At 31.8% G+C, this 20,189-nt stretch overlaps 4 protein-coding genes across 6 annotated transcripts; 2 read left to right on the top strand and 2 right to left on the bottom strand.

Moving 5' to 3' along the window:
• Positions 1-1,285: 1,285 nt before the first annotated feature.
• Positions 1,286-15,318, top strand: LOC116346324 (cartilage oligomeric matrix protein). The gene is made up of 25 exons (XM_031776303.1): positions 1,286-1,604; positions 4,969-5,063; positions 5,139-5,202; positions 5,277-5,722; positions 5,790-5,921; positions 6,093-6,326; positions 6,486-6,549; positions 6,635-6,756; positions 8,047-8,153; positions 8,215-8,412; positions 12,371-12,551; positions 12,620-12,652; positions 12,808-12,890; positions 12,955-13,024; positions 13,154-13,186; positions 13,258-13,332; positions 13,411-13,457; positions 13,533-13,555; positions 13,652-13,762; positions 13,831-13,861; positions 13,930-13,996; positions 14,060-14,275; positions 14,458-14,724; positions 14,831-15,166; positions 15,237-15,318. The coding sequence occupies exons 2-24, from the start codon at positions 4,991-4,993 to the stop codon at positions 15,160-15,162; spliced, it is 3,009 nt and encodes a 1,002-aa protein (XP_031632163.1). The 5' UTR covers positions 1,286-1,604; positions 4,969-4,990; the 3' UTR covers positions 15,163-15,166; positions 15,237-15,318.
• Positions 7,946-11,635, bottom strand: LOC116346325. 3 transcript variants are annotated; one of them, XR_004201574.1, is made up of 6 exons: positions 11,580-11,635; positions 10,508-11,060; positions 9,016-10,310; positions 8,755-8,915; positions 8,525-8,642; positions 7,949-8,421 (listed from the first exon to the last, which is right to left on the bottom strand). XR_004201574.1 is itself a non-coding variant. In XM_031776304.1 (4 exons), exons 1-4 carry the CDS (start codon positions 11,164-11,166, stop codon positions 8,577-8,579), a joined length of 2,181 nt encoding a protein of 726 aa, XP_031632164.1. In that variant the 5' UTR covers positions 11,167-11,219; the 3' UTR covers positions 8,488-8,576. The 3 variants fall into 3 exon arrangements, 1 of the variants encoding a protein (XP_031632164.1); XR_004201573.1 differs by lacking the exon at positions 11,580-11,635 and having other exon boundaries at positions 7,946-8,421; positions 10,508-11,219; XM_031776304.1 differs by lacking the exons at positions 7,949-8,421; positions 11,580-11,635 and having other exon boundaries at positions 8,488-8,642; positions 10,508-11,219.
• A 920-nt stretch (positions 15,319-16,238) lies between the features above and the next one.
• LOC116346330 (60S ribosomal protein L24) lies at positions 16,239-17,360 on the bottom strand. The gene is made up of 4 exons (XM_031776318.1): positions 17,301-17,360; positions 16,950-17,025; positions 16,539-16,786; positions 16,239-16,444 (listed from the first exon to the last, which is right to left on the bottom strand). Exons 1-4 carry the CDS (start codon positions 17,303-17,305, stop codon positions 16,306-16,308), a joined length of 468 nt encoding a protein of 155 aa, XP_031632178.1. The 5' UTR covers positions 17,306-17,360; the 3' UTR covers positions 16,239-16,305.
• A 315-nt stretch (positions 17,361-17,675) lies between these two features.
• On the top strand, positions 17,676-20,008 carry LOC116346327 (protein disulfide-isomerase A5). The gene is made up of 8 exons (XM_031776307.1): positions 17,676-17,831; positions 17,900-18,123; positions 18,190-18,397; positions 18,495-18,551; positions 18,635-19,006; positions 19,078-19,446; positions 19,514-19,717; positions 19,800-20,008. Exons 1-8 carry the CDS (start codon positions 17,799-17,801, stop codon positions 19,875-19,877), a joined length of 1,545 nt encoding a protein of 514 aa, XP_031632167.1. The 5' UTR covers positions 17,676-17,798; the 3' UTR covers positions 19,878-20,008.
• The last annotated feature ends 181 nt before the right edge of the window (positions 20,009-20,189 follow it).

Genomic DNA, 20,189 nt, shown 5'->3' with positions numbered 1-20,189 from the left:
TATTCCGATTTCATATTCATTGATGAGAGAAGGATTGAGTTTCTTTTCAAACAAATTGTTGCTCGAATCAGATAACTGAAACTTGAAGCTGGGAATGAAGGAGTTTTTTTTTTTCTAAATTGGAAACATTGTATTGTGAGACATTTTCAATAGAAAATGACAAGTTTTTATTCAAAGAAGTTTCGCCTAAAAGATGATAAAATACATTTATAAAAAACGTACGTTTAAAAATGGGAGAGCATGAAGAACTTCACCCATGACACCTGAGTAACATGTTAAATATGCACATTAAGTATATGAACTATTCGTTACAAAATCTCGTGTATTTAGAAAAAGTTTAAAAAATCATCATATTGGATACCATCACAAATGCTTTATTTTTGTTTGATTCTGTTGAAAAGTTCTGTACAAAGTACAAAGAAAGGACAAAGGCTTAGTTTTATATATTTATATTTACCTCAATTATTGTCATTAGTGTAATCACGCAAAACAATGCAAAATCAAGTCAGACAGTTAATTTCGAGAAACACGTGGGTGCAGAAAGAACTCACGCTCATTGTACTCCACAGAATTCTTTGTGTAGGATAAAACTACTCCTTTCGTTGTGTACATTTTCTGCCGTAAATTTTTTTTAATTTGGAAATATTTTGCAATTTTACGCAACGTAGTACAATTGAATTCAATGTATTTACGTCAAGTTTAAGTTTCTTGCAGTGTCTAAACCATATAATTTTATTGTAATGGAATCATACTAGTATATTCGAAAAATACTTATTCATTCCACAAGGAACATCATACTGAAACCATCGTAACAATCTCATGATATGATTCATTTCAATTAAGATCATTGAATAAGCAATGTTAAAAGAGAGGGAACGAAAATACCACAATGACTTTTTCTTCTCATTATTATTAACATTGATTTGAATATAACTTAAAGCATCGGGCGAACTACGTTAAAAGCGAATGAAAGAAACAAATAATTTAAAAAAAAACACCGATCAGTCGCAATGCGTAGGATGCTCTTTTTTACCTAGACACATGTGTTCGGCAGGCAAAATTATCTTTTGTATCGAAGAGCGTGCGCTTGGTGAATATTTGGTCGAACGCAATATTCTTAATTCTGTACTCTCTACACCATTCATAAGACAGCACAGTGTGTTGAATGCAGTATGTTGTCTACACTAAGAGACAAATGTGTTTGTATAAACTTTGCTTGTGATATAAGGTGTATATGTACATCACGTTTTGTATGTTTCAGATGTAAACAGATTCAACAGTGAAGTATGTTTCAGTGTTAAACCGCGACTCAAAGCGTTAAAACGTTTGAAAGAGATTAAATCGGAGCACGAGTGAAGAAATAAAACTGTTTTTATATATGAGTTTTCGGAAATTCCAATAACAGTTATAAATCATTTCTTGCAGTCTCTATTTCCTGTTAATAAAAAATAGTTGTGTTTACATTCGCAGTTTGAACTACTTGAATAGTTTGAGAAAAATGACTTGTTAACAATGCTAAAAATTTCAAATGTGAATACGGTTTACAACAGTTTCTCAAAATCGATTTAACAATAATTACAACATAAAAAGAACTCTTCAAGAAGGTACAGTGATATTAAGCATATTTTTGAGTACACATTTGAAATAAAAGAAGTATTTCCTATTTGGATGGGATTGATATAAGCTATTATGAATATCCTATAATTTGCAAAATTAAAAGTAAAATCGTATCTTTTATAGTGGAGCATTTATTTGTGAATTTTATACAGACACAATTTTTATTAACAATATTTCTATTTGTATGTTATTTAACTCAATCAGATTTGACAAATTTTGTATAAATAATAATTGGGTTTATTTTGTGTAGGAAAAAAGCAGGTTTTTTTATTTATTTGTGCTTTTGTGAGCTGCTTGTTATACGTTCAACCTTTTAAAGTTTCTTTCGCACATTCATTCAAAGAGCGTACATACAGACACTGCTGTTAATTTTTATTTTAAATTGAAAATCTTGTTTCCATTCGTACCGTGTATACAAGCAATCATAAGAAAGACTTCAGTGCGTGGTGTTTAAATCTGTATGTTTGTTTGAAATTAAATTCAATGAGAATGACCATATGGGGCAAAAATGTGGCGTAGCGCCACCCCATTTCATCGTATTTCAATACTGTGAACGGATTTCGATAGATTTACATAAAAATCATCATTTTTTAAAGTTTTGAATCACTCTTTATATGTGCAAATCGTGTTGCCACTGTTATTTTGATTTTTTAATCATAAAATAACTTCAAATACGGTCATCAACTTCAAACTTTGTGTGTCATACAATCTCTAAATGTTATGCGTATGGCTTTTTTACTTTAAAATCTGTTTGTGAATCATGTCATATAGCCGAAATCACTTACTAAAAAGTAAAATTTATTCAGTGACAAAATGTTTTAATGAATTGATTAAAATATCGCCATCAACTGTACCTGTTATACGTTTTGTATATATACATAATGCGAAATTTAATCAGTGGCCAGCAAAGGAAACAACAACCATAAGCCTTATCGATTATTTAAATCTTCATATGATTATTGTTTAAATCTTCTGATGGCCAATATTGTCAATAAAATTTCTAAAACCCCATTTAAGAATTTAAAGAATAAAAATTTGAATACTTTTGGCAAACAAAAGAAATTTGCATATCCATTATAAGACTTGACATTTTTTCATTAGACACAAACATCTTCAAAGACATCATGAACTGAAATTCATTTAAGTAAACTCTATGTATATATTGGTTAAATGCAGTTTCGTTTTGTAGTTCAATCATCACCAATCAATCAATCATATAATTGGCATGTCATAACGCATTAAAATAAATAGAAAATGATTTTCTGAAAATCACAATTGAACATGAATGACACAATATATATTGTTTGAACATACAAATAGTTTTATGGATAAAAAATACAAATTGATTTCATTAAGAAAAAGCATCTAATATGATGAACAAAATTTGAGATTTTCTGTTGTTTTTAATGACAAAATTCAACAAGTACATTTATTAAAAAAAAAAAAAACAAATAAACGTTTTCATGTTTTTAATTGGTTAAATATTTGCTTATTATTTAAAGCACTTAAAATGAATACTTTGGCATTATCTCGACACTTTCTTCGCCTTCTTGAGCATTTTTTTCTATTCAATATTTAATATTATAACAGACATACCACCAGTTGTATGATAAGCCAATTGATCTGAAAAATGTGAACTTTCAAGTGTACATATGTTAATTGATATTTGCATCAACCTACACTCTTTTAATTAATATTATTAATCTTCAAGTGACAGTACAGAACGTAGGAAGCGTCATTCTTCTATTTAATCTAGTTTTAAATCCAGCCTTGCTCTGATTACCACCTTGTATTACCAATTATAGAATTTTGATGACTTGTAATAGATTCAAGCCTGTAGAATGAGGTGGACCCCAAAAATGTAAACCAAAGATTTATCATTTGAAATGTACCCCATTTCATAAGAATAAATATTCTGAACAATAACACAGCACGATCCTTTTGTTTGGTTCAAAACTTTTTATTTTATTTTGTAACATATGTTTATATATATTAAAAATCTTGAAATGTATACGTGCGAAACAACGTTTGAATATTATTTTTGAAAGAACCAATACATGCATTAAATCAACATTAATACCTTAAATTCATTTTAAACCACTTTAACCTGGCGTACCTGTCAATTATAAACAGATCAAATGATTTTCATCTGATAAAGCAGTGATTGACATCAATTTTGGTATATAACGTTGACATACAATAAAAAAGTGTGGCCAATAATAATGAAAACTATGAAATCAGAGATAAAACTTGTAAAAGTCGGTAAGATAAAACAAAATGTTCGTAGTTTGTTGGGTCTTCACATCCATTAGTTGTGCCTCTTGTGCTCATTTCTTTAATCCAAATCTTAGTTTTTTTATGAAGCGTGTCTAATTCCGTCATTCATACTGGACATAAAGTTTGTTTTTACCATCACACTGGTGTCATTTGTGTTCAAAATACGACGGTGGCCCACTAGGAGGGTCCTTCAAAAATATCAAAAGGTATCATAAGTTGTTCGTTTCAATACATAAAGGAAATGAAATCATGATCAGTTCTTCTAAAGTGGAAAACCACAAAAAGTAGAAGAATAAAATGAAAATAAATTTGTATTTATAGCCGAGTTGTTTATAAATTACAATCAAAGCGTTTCAACATGCGAAAGATTTCAAACGCTATAGATAAAAACAATTTATTAACGTTTATAGCTGCCATGTAATACCCGAAAAAGTGTCATTCATTTTCACAACAACAAAAAATCTCTATTGGTTGAGATAAATATTTTGAATTCCATTTAACTGGAAGATTTATGTCTTACCATTATGTTAATGATTATAAACATGTAGTGGGGAATGAAATTAAAAAGAAGATGTGTAAGTTTTTGAAATGCAACTCTCAATTCTACGTTCCGATTCATTTAAATCTTTTCGGTCTCATGAATCAAATCTACATTGATTTTTATTTACACAAATATACTATGAATAAAAAAAGCATTTCTGATTGAAGGAGTGGTCACAAAATAACTGTTACATACATTTATTTTCTCTTTCACTTTGAATAGAGCAAAATTATTTCCTATACAGAATCTTACTAATAAGAGCAAATGAAATTTGATTTATTAATGTTGAGTAGCCATTTCTTTATCCAGTTAGATATTTTCGTTATATTTTCGCAATGATTCAGATACTTTTAAAAATGGGTAATTTCCACGTTAAACTTGTGTTATAGAGAAATTGAAAAAAAATGTGTGCCTTCAATTAAAAAGAAAACTATTAAAAATGATTTTGTGTGGCATATTGCGTTTCACCAAATTTTGGGATTTCAAATCGATCGTAAATTATGTAATATATTTTTTTTTTCATCCATCAACAGTTTTACTGCATACATATTAAAAATGAGAATATTTTTGGGTATATTTATGCTCTTTTTGCTGATACAACTGGGTCAGACACTATCATTAGATTCAGGTAATATCTATCAATGTTCATGAAGTAATACAGTCCATGGAAGTTTTACGGAGAATTTAAAAATGCTTATTTCAGCCTCATCAAATGAGTTAGAGCAATTCATAAAAGATGATTTTGTCGTTAGCATGCGTCATATCAGGTAATTATGCAATCGAAAATGTTTCAATAAATTAAAATTATCACTTAACTTAATTTTTTATGCGGTAACGGTAGACCTCGACGAAAATTTCAAATAGCTGTTGAAGCTTTATTCATGATTGATTTCCCGTCTTTGAAACACAAATTCTCTTTCTTTCTGGATCGTAAACAAATGAGAATTACTTTGGACGTTGCATCAAATTCAATTATTCATTCAAAACATTTCAGTGTTCTTAATATAAATGAAACATCAATAATACGTTCACTTGCATTTCATTTTCACGAAAATACTGTTACCCTGTATGTTGATTGTAATGAGTCTGCAAAAGTTGAAATCGACGTTGCCCTGAATAAATTGTACCTACAAATGGAAGAACCAATTCTCAAACTTTTCCGTGAACGTAAATATCCTTTGCACTTTGACACGTCCATTCAGTCCGCATTTAACCGTGCCAATTGTCAAAAAGGCACACATAAACATAATGGAAAGCGTTATAATCGGAACAAACAAATTGACAGAGGTATTTTAAAAAAAAATTTAAACCACCATTTATAATTAAAAAATATAATTTATGGATTTATTTGAAGAAAAAAATAAGAAACGTGATATTCGAAATTGGTATCAGTCTGCAAATGATCGATTCAATGAAGCAATTGAAGAAAAACCTCGTGACACACTTCGGCGTGGGGATATACCGATTTTGCATGGTGATTGTGATGGTATGTCTGGATTTAAACAATTATACATATTTATAGTTATAAGCCACATTTTGAACACATGTTTTCAAATTTTTGGTTTTCATTTGAATGTTTCATCAAATTAAATTGTTATGAATTTTTTTATAATGATTTTTCAAGAAAAGATACATCGTTGTTAATTTTTTTTTATAGATATTATGTCAAAAGCAATTCAAGATCTATTACAATTAGTAAAATTGTTGAGAGAAGAAGTTGCGCATCAAAATCAAGAAATCAGTCATTTGCGTCGTCTAATCGAAAACTGTGCTGGCTGCCAAGAATCCGCACCAATAGTCAAAGAAAATTGCGACACGTTTAATCCTTGCTATGATGGTGTTCAGTGCTATGATGCATCAAATGGTATAAGATGTGGACGCTGTCCAACAGGTAGGAAATCAATAAAAAAGTATAATAATTTCGTTTCTGTAATAGTCGTGCATACAGGTTGTAAGTGTCTTATTGACAAATAAATGTTTTTCTTTTTGTGGATGGAATATTTTTTAGTGTTTGTTATAATGAATAAAGAGATTGTTAATATTTCAATAGGAATGATAGGCGACGGAAAAAATTGCAAGCAAGGTGTAACATGTTCTGATCACCCATGTTTCCCGTGAGTATAAATATTGTTGCTTGGGAGGTGATTTGAACTCAATATTTGGCTATTATTGAATAATCTATTAACCTTAATTTCATAGGAATGTTGAATGCTACGATACTCTTGAAGGCGCTCAATGTGCTTCCTGCCCAATGGGCTGGACAGGAGACGGAAGAGAATGCGTTCAAATAAATGCTTGCCAAAGTGACCCTTGTCCATCAAGTAAATATACTTATTATTTGCAATAACTCTAAATTCGGACTAATAATATAATAAAATAACAATTTAATTAGAAATGTTTATTAAAAAAACATTTACTTACTTACATTTTGTTTTCCATTTCATTATTTATTTTATACTTCATTTTTGTAACGTGCATAGCCACATATCTATCGCCGAAAACCAATATGGTATACTAAATCAATATCATCCCATCAAAAATTGCTTTAACGTGTCGATGTCATGCACATGTATATATTGTTCCAGTGGACAATTCACATTTCCATACTTGCTGTTATATCCAAATCACGTACCAATTTTTCTTCTTTCGAAATATTCAACAGGTTCCGATTTCGTATCTTCAGAAGGACATAATATGCAGTCTTTGTATCACAGTCACCGAAAATCCGAGTATTCTTCGTCAAAAAAAACCACATCCTCCACTTTGTATTAAATACTCTAATTGAGACCACCATAGGTTTTCGACATCAAATACAGATTTCACAATTCGCTCGAAAAATGTTGATCAATAGAAAGCAATTTTTTTTTTAAACAAATGTGGACAAAATATCTTATCTACTTTTTTTCGTTATAAAATCAATGGGCAACAATTACTAGATTATGTATTCTAATTCATGTATGAACTGTATAATTTTGAGTAATATTTTCTTATGATATTAAAGAATATGACTAATTGGAATTGAATAATTTACATAAAAAACTAGGACAATGTGCCCTTACTTTTGCTCAAAGTTCAGAATTTTATTCCCGGTAAAATAAAATGTGGTGAATTGCAGACGAAAAAAAGTTACAAATTATGAGAAAAAACCCAAAATTAGTAACATGATTGAGGAACATTGAACATTAATTCGATTGTAAAAAAATCAATTGCAATCGAAATATCAAAAATTTATTGGCGTTCATTGTTTTTTTTTTCTACTTTAAATATGTACTTAAATATTTTGATACAAACATGAATAAGAGAATAAATTTTTGATATAACATATTAATTGTTTTTATTTTATTTTTTCTACCCCACTAACTAATAATCGATTACTAATATTATATTTCTTAATTAAATAAAAAGACATCTGTAAATAATCGGTTTTAAAAAACTGAAATTTTTGGAAAATATCTTTGATTGGACACAATGAAATTGGAAATATAGTAAAATATATTATGCAGTGTGGAAAATAAGGTGGTACCACAAATACCTTTTGGGCAATAATGGAAAAATTTCTTGTTTTTTTAATTTTAATTTCATGCCATATGTATATTTTCATTTCAAAATAGACGCCGAATGTTCTTCAATGTCATCATCACCTTATTATAGATGTGTCTCATGCCCCACTGGTTTTATACTAAATAGTAATCGAACATTTTGTGAAGATATAGATGAGGTAAAATAATTTTTATGATTTAAATATTTGAGTGATGTAATGTTTTTATTTAAAAATTCAGTGTGCACAACATAATCCTTGTGATACATTGACACATTCTTTTTGTGAAAACACTGTGGGCTCATTTGCGTGTCAATGTACTGAAGGATACATTCAAAACATCAGTTCGGGTTGTTATGCAATGCCAAATGTTTGTCCTGACGGAACCATTTGCGATAAGAATGCCATTTGTCAACATACATATATTGGGCTTGCACGTGTGAGTACACTGTAAAATAGAAGGGATTAAATATTAATCATTTGGGATTTTTCATCAAAATAATCCAAAAGGATTAAATTTTAGCACTGTAGGATTAAATTTAAATACTTACTAATTGTAGCGAATTGTAGGACCACGTTGAAATCCCGCACAAAACCCAGGGCTTACGGCCGAGAGCTCCGCGCTTGATCCAGATGAGAACGCAATGTTCGTTGTGTTGTTTGTTGATTCTGAAAATGACAATGATTATATCAATTTCTAAATATGAACGTAAATTAAAAGTATGTGTAGCTTCAATTGATTAGATAAATTCAAAGCAGAATTATTGAAATGATTACATACTTGATTGGATGCTGCTCGTCTTGATTGTCGAGCTCGTGCTGGTGGTGCTGGCGGTGCTGGCGGTGCTGGCGGTGGATCTCCTCCTCCTGCATTTTCTTCTTCTTCTTCAACATGCCGTTGAAATGCTGGATGTAGCTCTATATTCATAACAGCACACCATCCTGTTTGTTTGTAAGGAATTAAAAAAAACGAATTCATTGTCTATTGTTCATTGACTTGTTCATATTAAACTGAGAGCATATCAATTTAACAAACACAAACCTTTGTAGAGAATGTTACGACCTGCATTTGCATCACGATTCCAGGTGATAGTACGCCCAATTCGAGTTTTCTCTTCATATTTACGAAATTTTGATGCCATACGTGGACCATCAGTACGGGGACGATGTTTTCGTTGCTGCGTCAATTTGCGATTGCTTTTTCGTGATTCAATCGGACCTTGGGCTTTTCCAAGCACATTTTCTCCACACAATGGTTCGCATCCATGGCATGTGAGATAGCGATATTTCTCCTTTACTTTGCCTCTTTTTGTCGGTTTTTCAAGTTCACGGAAGCACAACGAACATAATTTGGTCGTCCGAAATTCGTCCACCTCGACCACTGTACATTTACGGCGACGTTTCAACTTCTCGAACAAATCTCGCACCTTCGATCGAATATATCCTCGGGCTGGTGAATCTGCCGCAATGAAACGATCTCCGACAAATATGAACGTTTGCTTACCATCGATGAGCTTGGTTGCATATGCATCAAGTGCTCTATTCGTGTCAATGTACTGGAGAAATGCTTGCAAAGCGTATTCATACTGTGTGTATGCTGTGAACTTTTCTTCAAAATGACGCAAAATATGATCAGCATATGATTTATGGTCTTCGGCTCGTGGACCAGGCTGCTCATCAAATGACTCACGATGTAGACGCATCTTTTCATCGATTTCAGTTGTCAACTTTTTGCGCCATTTGTTCCGTCGCGATGAATTTATCATATCTTGGTATTGGCCCGATGTCAATCGAATGATTGTTTCAGTGCGATTATTTCGATCGTTGAAATTGTTAATGCGCACACCACCAATGACCAAACGTAGTCCAGGATCGAGACCATACACTTGTTGGCTTTTCAGAAGCATCTCTTGTGTCTCTTTCATACGCTCTTCATCGTCTTTTTCAATGATGAATTTTGTTCGTTCCATCAAAAATGACATACCGACACCATCTGTTTGAATGGAGTTGTCGAATTTTATTGTTGCATGGCCATCATTTTTGTTTCTCGGTTCTCTTTCGATGCTATCGATGTCGAAATACAGACGCCATAATACATCCCATTCTTTATTTTTGATTTCTTCCTCCTGTTTTGGGCCGCCGTTTTTATTGCGAAATAATCGATGTGGACATTCTATCTGTCTCAACATGCGATAAAACACTCTACGATCAATTCGAATGTAATGTCTTTCGAACGATGACGTTGGTACCACGGTGAAATTTCTGTATTCACGAAGCTCGGTTCGTTCACCTCGCTTCAATGCGGCTTTTCGTTCACGTTCATGATTGCGAATGTACCTATTTTTGTATATTTTCCAAAAAATAAATTGATAAAATTACTCGTGTGATATTTGTAGAATTTTCAAAATGGAAAAAAATCGCATAAAAAATACAATCGTTTGATTCACAATAATAAATGAACGAAAACTCACTGTTGCAAATTCAGAAATATTGGTATGTATTTGAACCAATTGCTTTCCATAGCAAAAAAGTACCCTTTCCCATCGTCGAATCGGATTGGCTTTAATGTATTTTCCAGTTCCCACATCAAATCCAGGTCTGGCACACAGTTGGAGTTTTGCTTGAATAAGAAATCCATGGTGTCATCAATTTGTGCTTTGCTCGCGTTTTGATGTGTGAAAAACTTTCGGATGCGTGAGTGAGCGTGCATACAAATATTATTTTTGTAATTTGTATAAAACATTTGTACTGCGTATTCAACTACATTCCCGAATCCTCCAATTACTGGAGCTCGAACACCGTATTTTTGGCAATAGTACCAAATGCCGTAACACAACCTGTACCCGCTTTCTCTGGCGTCGTTAAATGCATGCTCAATGAACTGAACGCCGTAAAACCAATCTCGAAAAAATTTTTTGTCGACGAATTGAGTATAGAATGCTTCGATTTGCTCGTCTGTACTGCGCTTGAAATGATCACTGGTGAAATAATGCAAATTCAGTGCACCCAATATGTAGCACCGTGTCATTTCTAATACGTATACGTCAATCAACTGAGCAAATTTTCCAGTGTTAATGGGCAGATTCACTTTTAAACCTTTTCGAGCACTTTTTTTAATTGTTTGGTGTTCTTTAATTTTTATCTTCTTTCGTGGCTTAAACGCCGATTCGTGATTCCGTTTGCGACCGCTCATTTTTAGCAACTGTTAACGTATTGGAATCTCCACCGATATTTATACCTCGAAATATTGATGAATAATCAAAATTTTGATAAATATAAAAGTGCCGGTTTAAAAATATTCAGGCCACTGTTATATTTATCAAAAACTACAATGACTATGATAGACTATGCATGCCATCAAATAAATTTATTAATTATACTCAAAAATCGGTTGATTTAGCAATGTATTATTGTTGATGAATTTATAGGTTCCTGGTATTTTAAAAACAGGCCTCTAAAAATTTATCAAAATATACAATCACCGATTCATGTGATCGAACGGGTTCACAATAAACAAATATCAATGCGTTCATTTCACTCTTGCATAAATACAATTTCATAATTCTGCAGTCCGATTTCAAATGCTGACAAAATGTTCGCTAAATTACACTCCCAAAGGTGTGATACGGAATTTATGTTGATATTCGATGCAAAAGAATCTTATTGAAAATCATTCGTCAACAAAGCAAGAATTAATCTTTCGTCAACACGCATTTTACGATAGTGTTTCGGTTGTTCAAGATTCTGATGGATTTTTAAAATTTTGCAAAATGTTTGCCATGTTACCCTTTTGAAAAAAAATCACTGAGCACACAAAAGCGGTTGTGACATGGAATGTTGATATTGATGCGAACCGACCCAAAATTCTATTGAAAACCATTCGCTAATCAATTCTTTACTTTGTTTTCACTAGCTATAAAACATTTCATCAGAAATCTAATAAATTGCACAGAAGCGATGGAAAAAAGGATTCTATTGAGAATTATATTCTAATAAACAAACTAATCGAAATTCCAACAGAAACAAAATTTAGTTTTTTCGACAACGGTGCACGTGATTTACACAATAAACATAAGACCGTGAAAGGTTATGTTTGCAATCGAATGACAATGACAAGCATTTGAAGTTTCATGTAATTGTCAATACAATATGAAACAGTGTTCCAAAGGAAGATTCATTTTGAGATATTTTTCTACAAACAACAAAAAAGTGTTTATTGAACTCAAGTTAAAAAATATAAAATGATCCCATTGGATTACTTTTTAGTCCTTTTGGATTAATCGTAGCTGAAAATCCCAAAATACTAAATATTAATACCACCGATATAAGAGTGTAGTATTTCTATGGCGACATTGAATGTAATTTGATAGTCTAATATTTAATATCGTTTTCAACAGTTTCAATGTGTTTGTAAAATTGGATTTGGTGGCGATGGAATGCACTGTGCGCCAGACAGTGATTTAGATGGGTGGCCAGATCATACATTGAATTGTACGGATGTTAGTTTACATTGTAAAGAAGATAATTGTATTTTTATTCCAAATTCGGGACAAGAAGATGCTGATAACGATGGCATAGGTGAAATAATCAAATGTTTTAACTAAATACATAGGATATTTTTAATGAATATTTTGCAAATTCTTTAGGTGATAGCTGTGACCCTGATGCTGACAATGACGGTATTTTTACATATTTACATTTTCGATATAAGATAATGAAATATAACTACTCATTGATATAAATATCGTCTTATTATTAAAACGTTAAGAATAATAATGGATACTAATTGGGTTATAAGTATCTTGTAAATATCGTTATGCCGTTGAATTTGTAGGTATTTTGAACGACATCGACAATTGTCCATTAATTTACAACGTGGATCAGCTTGACTCCGAACCAGATGGTGGAGATAGACATGTAACCATAACACTATAAATATATTTAATATATAAATATTATATTTAATATTTTGAAATTTTAGGGCGATGCATGTGATAATTGTAAATATAAAATCAATTATGACCAAGCCGATATAGACAACGATGGAATAGGTGCGTATTTTTATTAAAATAGAATCAACTAGGATCAAGCCGATTCATATCGATGGGAATGATATACTATAATAGCGAATTGTGGAAATGTGCAATACAGTAACTGAAATTTTGTTTTACTCTTTAAAGGTGATTTATGTGACTCTGATGCAGACAATGACGGTATTTTAGCGTTAATCCCAATTAAAATTAATTAGACGAAAATAAAATCAATCTACATATTCAATTTTAAGGTATTTTGAATGAAGATGACAATTGCCCCTTCCATTCAAACCCCGATCAGTCTGATTTGGACAACGATGGTATAGGTGCGTATGTTTATGATTATTTAATTGAATGATGCTTGCTAATAAATACGTTTTTTCTTCAATTGTAATGTTTTGTAGGAGACAAATGCGATAATTGCATCACATCACCGAATCCATTACAACAGGTACATTTAGTATATGTTTAGAGTAAAAACTATCATTAATTTCTTAAAATTATAAATTTTATTACTTCCTTACAGGATCTGGATAGTGACTTGGTTGGGTAAGTTTGAAACACTGTGGATTTTTTTTTTTGTAAACGCATATGTAGATCTTGGTTGCTCTTTGTGTACTGAATCATTTATATTGTCTGCAATAGGGATTCGTGTGACAATAATTTGGATTTAGATAGAGATGGGATTCAATATGGAATAGATAATTGCCCAAAAATTCCCAATTCCGATCAGCTTGATACAGATGGCGATGGAAGGTATAAAGTTTTAAAATTAATTGAGAACTGAATAAATTGAGAAAAATTAATTAAACAAATATTTTTAGAGGCGACGAGTGTGACGAGGATAAGGATAATGTAGGCAACAAACATACAATTCCTTTGTCCTGTTTTTAAATGCTTTTTTTTTATTCATTTATATGCAGGACGGTGTAATAAACGAATTCGATAACTGCCCGATCGTTTTTAATCCAGATCAAATAGATTTGAATCGTAAGAAAATTAATTGTATTTGTATACGAATTCCGTTAAATTTCTTTATTCTAAATTGTTTAGAAAACGGTATTGGCGATAAATGCGAAGATGACTATGATTTAGATTTGGTTCCCAATGCTCTTGACAATTGTCCAAACAATTCGAAGATTTTTTCAACAGACTTCCGAACGTATCAGACAATTGCCTTAGATCCAGTAGGGGACTCGCAAATCGATCCCAAATGGTTGATTTATAACCGAGGCGCTGAAATAGTTCAAACGGAAAATAGTGATCCAGGTTTAGTACTAATTCAAATGTATTTTGTTTTCAATATCGATTTATCGGAAATTAAATGTTATCAAATCGAATTGTGTAGTAAATATTTGCAGAGATATTTCATTTAAGAAAGAAGCAATCGTTGTCCGAAAAATCGATATTAAAAATAAAATACATTTGAATTAACATTTGCTTTTTTTCAGGTCTGGCTATTGGATATGATGCATTTGGTGGTGTTGACTTCGAAGGAACGTTTTTCGTCGATACAGAAATTGACGATGATTATGTGGGATTCGTATTTAGTTATCAAAGTAATAGTAAATTTTATTCGGTTATGTGGAAAAAAAATACACAGACTTACTGGCAAGCAACACCATTTCGTGCATCAGCGGATCCAGGTATTCAATTGAAGTTAATTAACAGTAATACAGGACCTGGTCAAATGCTGAGAAATAGTTTATGGCATTCCGGTGAGTTGAAGGCACTCGCGTCATTCATAAATTGACAATTCTGCTTACAGTCACTCATTTAGCGGAACTGTGAATTCCATTTAATGTTTAATTATTTGCTTTCCAGGTGACACCAAAGATCAAGTTAAAATGTTATGGAAAGATTCAAGTAATCTGGGTTGGAGAGAAAAAACAGCTTATAGATGGTTACTATTACATCGCCCAAAAATTGGATTGATAAGATTAAGAATTTTCGAAGGTGAACATATGGTCGCAGACTCGGGTAACGTCTTTGATTCAACGTTGAAAGGCGGAAGATTGGGAGTTTTTTGTTTCTCGCAAGAGATGATAATTTGGTCAGATCTTGTTTATCGCTGCAATGATCATGTTCCGCAAACTATTTATAATGAAATTCCATTGCAACTCCGTTCAGAAGTTGAAATCGATACGAGGATATAGACATGTATGCACATAGAAATAAAAATATTTTTGCTTTGAATATTTCACATTGAAGTTATCATTTATTTTCAAAGTAGGTTTGCCATGCACCAAAAATGTAAGGGAACTTTTCTTTAGTAGTGACTCTTTGGATAAACCGGGATTTATTTTGAAATAAAATCAAGTTTGATACAGCTTCTGATACGAAAAATATATTTTTTTATTCTTGAGGAAATGGCGCCAATGCTATTAACAAAATATTTATATTTATTTAAATACCAGATTCGATTTTATACTCTCAAAAAACCTAGTGTCACTGAACACTTCAAAAAAATCGACAAAAGGATTACTGAACTAAATATATACTCCCTGCACAAATCCAATAATCCAAATACTGAACTGAATGCAATATATTCTGGACTACATCCTATAGTTTATTACTAAATAAACTATTCATTCAAACCTATATGCATTAGAGTGATTCGATTTTCACATTTGGATAATACATTCTATTGCACTCTTTTGCAATCAAATAAAATGCTTTTGGTTCCAAATTGGACGAATTTTATATTTTTTATCCATTCTAACGTTAAAAAATGTAAGACTTCATCTCATTTTAGAAGCAAATCCACAAAATGCTCAATCTATTATTAATTAGAGGTAAAAATGACCGAAATGACATGAAGTCATCGAGGGCAACGAGATGGATATTGAAAGGGCGAATGAAGAACAAATTTGTTAACTGAACAGTGTATTTTGTTTGAAATAATTTTGGGTCGTTTTGAATAATTCATGGGCACCCCCACATATTTAGACAGAATGCGAGAATTGAAATACTTTGACGATCAATAAATACGTGGTGGAGACAAAGCTTCTTAGTTTTAATTTTGATATTTCATCTTCATAGTAATATATTAATAATTCCGCCAGGCTTGGTTTTGTCGCCTTTCCTCAGTACCAAACTGCACACACATCCGGCCCCAAGTATCTCCCGAGTGATGATTTTCCGTTAAACATTTTTTCATTTGATAGAGATAAGCTTTTATGTATGCACAATGCACATTGAAACACAATAGAATATAAATAAAAACAATTGATTTTGTTTTGAAGATTTCTCATTGGGTGTTTATTTCTTCAAATCATCATTAATTATGCAAAATAATTTTAGCGTTTGCCTCCCACTCGTGGTGCAGCTTTTTGCACGTTCTTTGCTGCTTTTTGTTTTGGTTGTTGTTTCTTCGCTGGTGCTGGAGCAGTTGATTTCTTTGCAGCCCGTGTGGCCTTCTTTTGCTCTTTAGCCGCTCTAAATAGGATAAGTTTAAAATAATACAGTTATTATCTTTGAAATAGTTTTTCTATTGTATTTTTTTATGATCGACAATAGTTTGTTCACTTACTTGATGGCCTGTTCACGTTGAGCTTTACGAACTTCTGGTTTCATGTTACGCTTAGCTAAAATTTCGGTCAACGATGCACCAACGATTGCACGCTGGAATTTTTGTGTACGGCGTGTTCGTTTCTTTGCAGCTTCTTCTTCAATGCCCTTCTTATGTTTGCGTCTGTAAAGTACTGTCCATGTTACTTTACGTGGGTTTCTCTTCATCAAGAATGAACGCTCGCATTTTTGGTTGAGGAAAGTGAATGACTGAAAGTGAAGAATAAAAATTCACCATATAAATTTCACTTTATTAAGTTTATCTTTATCACGTCCATTTATCAAAGTAATTCAATGCAATCTGCGTTCGCGGCTGTAACATAATTACGTCCGACATAACCTTAAAATTAACCACTAACAAAAAAACACTCACCTTTCCATCAACCTTAACCAAGGTTTTACCATGGCCTGGATAGATTTTGTAACCACTGAATGCGCACAAACCGATCCTATAAACGAAATCCACAATGAAAGATTGTTAATATATTTTCTATAGTTCATCTAAACAATGCTATTAATGTTAGTACGATGGATATGAAATGTAAGGAAAACAAATCTATAAAAATCACTTTTTTCTTAAGAAAAATCAATATTAAACCAAATATTTTATAATCAGATGATATTTTTGAGTTTCACGTAACAAATGAGAAATAAAATTCACAAAATTGTACAATGATGATTTAAATAAATTGAAAAAACTTATTCTATAATTTAATTCACGTACTTCATCTTGCTGTGTTGTTACCAAAAAGACCTTATATCCGGAATATTTTTTTGACATTTACTATAATTCGTTTAACCTAACGCTAGCTGTCGCTTTCATCGTTAAATTTTGAGTGCGTTCCCATAGACGCTTACATCATATTCAGCCGAGTTTAAATGCAATTTTGAAATTATTTGTGTAACAAATTTTCCATTATTAATTTGTTCAATAAGCAATTGTTTCCATAGCAATTGTTTACATTTTATTGCAAGAAATAATATACATGAAAATCTTAAATGCAATGATTGGTCAGTTGGACGTCATGTAAACGATATAACATTTGAAACGTCATCAATTTATTTGTTGTCCCAATAGCGCATTAAGAACATTGTTGTCAAATGGTAGTTAGTTTTCATGTTTCCGAAAAGCCGACAAAGCCGTACAACAAATGATTTCGTTTTAGACTAAAATAAAATTCTTATTAGATTCAATTTTTGTTTTAAAGTTACATATATTAGAATGAAAGTTAAAATATTGTTTGGTATATTGTTGGTAAGTAATCAAAATTAGGTGACATAATATAATTACCATATATGGAATGCATTTTATACCGCTTTTAGGTGCACATTGTTTTAGCTCAAGCAAAGGTTAAACAGAAAAGTGTGTTAGTTGATGATGTTAGTGATTTTAAAGAATTAAAAAAGATTTTTCGCACCAAGAACAATGTTATGATCCTTTTTGCATCAAATACAAAACTGGCGCATAATACCATCAAGACTTTGGATGAAGCGGCGCAAGCCGTAAAAGGAGAAGCTACAGCTGTGTTTATCGACTGTTCTTTGAGGTTATTAAGACTTAAACTATTTATAACAAAATTACACAAATGTTGAAATTGTTTTTTCTTTTATAGTGCGGACACAAAGAAACTTTGTAAGAAAATGAAAGTTTCACCGAACCCGGTGGTTATGAAACATTTCAAAGAAGGAGAGTTTCATAAAGATTATGATCGTAAAGTAACGGTTTCAAGTTTAGTTAATTTTTTGCGAGATCCATCTGCTGATTTGCCATGGGAAGAAGATAATTCGGGTGCTGATGTTTTGCATCTCAATGACTCTGATGTAAGTTTTACATATATTACCTATACACATATTGTGAATTTATTGTGTAAATTTTATGCTTTTTATTCAACAAATTAAAAAAAAAACATCCATTTAGATGCTGATTAAATTACTGAAAAAAGAACTTCGACCAATTTTGATAATGTTTTATGCGGTAAATTTTCGTTTTATTCCTCTTCATTCACAACAGTTTCTAAATCTAAAACCAGTTTTTCCTTTCGAATTAAAATCAATTAGCCCTGGTGCGGTTACTGTAAAAAATTAAAACCCGATTACTCAGCAGCTGCAACTGAATTGAAGCCCCATTATGTATTGGCCGCGATTGATGTGAATAGACCGGAAAATTCAAAAGTGCGAAAAATATTTAACATAACAGGTTTTCCAACAATAATTTATTTCGAAAATGGAGCTCAAAAATATGTTTATGAAGGCGAAAATAATAAGGAAGCTATAGTGTCTTTTATGAAAAATCCGAATCAACCACCTGTCGCAAAACCAAAAGAAGAAGAATGGGCATCAGATCCAGACTCGGAAATAGTACATCTCATGTCTAGTAATTTTGATTCAGTGCTTGTTGACGAAAAATCTGCACTAGTAATGTTTCATGCGGTAAATTTTTATTTTTTTCATCGATCGCATTATTTCTTATTGCCATCATTATTTCTATAAAAAACTGTTAGCCATGGTGTGGTCATTGCAAGCGCATGAAACCTGAGTATGAAAAAGCGGCTGTTCTGATGAGAGAACAAAAATTGCCAGGCATTTTGGCAGCAATTGATGCGACAAAGGAAAAAGAAATTGGTGCAAGATTTAATGTTAAGGGATATCCGACTCTTAAATTCTTTTCAAATGCTGAATTTAAGTTTGACGTAAATGTTCGTGAGGCAAACAAAATAATTGAATTTATGAAAAATCCGTCCGAACCCCCAGCACCACCGCCTCCAGAAAAACAATGGCAAGATGAAGAAACGAGTGTAGTTCATTTGGATGAAAACAATTTTAAGGTTTATTTAAAAAAGAAAAAACACGCGCTCGTCATGTTTTATGCGGTAACCATTCTTTCATTATTCGTCATATTCCTTTAAAACGTACAATGTTTTATGCTCTCCCAAATAGCCGTGGTGTGGACATTGTAAGCGGGCCAAACCAGAATTTAATAAAGCGGCTGAATATTTTAAGGACGAACCACGCGTTGGATTGGCTGCGATAGATTGCACAAAACATAACGCAATTTGCTCCTTACATTCGGTCAAAGGATTTCCCACTATCAAATATTTTAGTTACTTAAAAACAGTTCGTGAATATAATGGAGGTAGAAATGTGAGTAGGATAAAACTTTGGAAAATAGCAGTCAATTGTCCTTGGGAGATGATTTAAAACTAACTTATGGATATAATTTCAGGTTGAAGATTTTAAGAAATTCTTGACTGATCCCGATCAATCGAAAACGAATCGCATCGAAAACAAAGATGAATTGTAGAAATAAATATCATTTTGAGATTAAAAAGGTTGTACAGTATAATGATTTTTTAAGAAGTATTGTATTTTTTTAGTAATTTCAAATCTAAAAACTGGAAGAAAAAACAAAATAAAATTATTAATACAACAAAATGAACAAGCGTTTGCATATTGAATCTTAAATTGTCAAATGAGGTAATGTTAAAAAAAATGTGATAGAAAGAGCTATTGGTATTGTGCGTGGGAACATAAGAGGCATCCAGTCACATTCCATCAATAGTATATGCATAATGCATTTCAGAAAATACTTGTACTGAAATTTGACGGTTATTGT

The sequence above is a fragment of the Contarinia nasturtii genome, unplaced genomic scaffold, assembly GCF_009176525.2.
Source record: "Contarinia nasturtii isolate CC-2019 unplaced genomic scaffold, AAFC_CNas_1.1 Cnas_scaffold_1500, whole genome shotgun sequence".
Classification (NCBI taxonomy): Eukaryota; Metazoa; Arthropoda; class Insecta; order Diptera; family Cecidomyiidae; genus Contarinia; species Contarinia nasturtii.
The sequence above is the reverse complement of the archived record's forward strand: the minus strand, read 5'-3'. Positions and strand labels throughout refer to the sequence as shown.

Bases quoted from the DNA above. Each gene is read 5' to 3' on its own strand.
- LOC116346324 (XM_031776303.1), top strand. From the start codon at position 4,991: ATGAGAATATTTTTGGGTATATTTATGCTCTTTTTGCTGATACAACTG. The intron at 5,723-5,789 runs GTATTTTAAAAA...ATTTATTTGAAG, and splicing joins GAACAAACAAATTGACAGAG to AAAAAAATAAGAAACGTGAT. The intron at 6,550-6,634 runs GTGAGTATAAAT...TTAATTTCATAG, and splicing joins TCTGATCACCCATGTTTCCC to GAATGTTGAATGCTACGATA.
- LOC116346327 (XM_031776307.1), top strand. From the start codon at position 17,799: ATGAAAGTTAAAATATTGTTTGGTATATTGTTG. The intron at 17,832-17,899 runs GTAAGTAATCAA...TACCGCTTTTAG, and splicing joins TATTGTTTGGTATATTGTTG to GTGCACATTGTTTTAGCTCA. The intron at 19,718-19,799 runs GTGAGTAGGATA...ATATAATTTCAG, and splicing joins AATATAATGGAGGTAGAAAT to GTTGAAGATTTTAAGAAATT.
- LOC116346325 (XM_031776304.1), bottom strand. From the start codon at position 11,166: ATGAGCGGTCGCAAACGGAATCACGAATCGGCGTTTAAGCCACGAAAG. The intron at 8,916-9,015 runs GTTTGTGTTTGT...ACAAACAAACAG, and splicing joins TCGTAACATTCTCTACAAAG to GATGGTGTGCTGTTATGAAT. The intron at 8,643-8,754 runs GTATGTAATCAT...TGTCATTTTCAG, and splicing joins GACGAGCAGCATCCAATCAA to AATCAACAAACAACACAACG.
- LOC116346330 (XM_031776318.1), bottom strand. The intron at 16,787-16,949 runs GTGAGTGTTTTT...CTTCACTTTCAG, and splicing joins TGGTTAAGGTTGATGGAAAG to TCATTCACTTTCCTCAACCA. The intron at 16,445-16,538 runs GTAAGTGAACAA...TATCCTATTTAG, and splicing joins CAACGTGAACAGGCCATCAA to AGCGGCTAAAGAGCAAAAGA.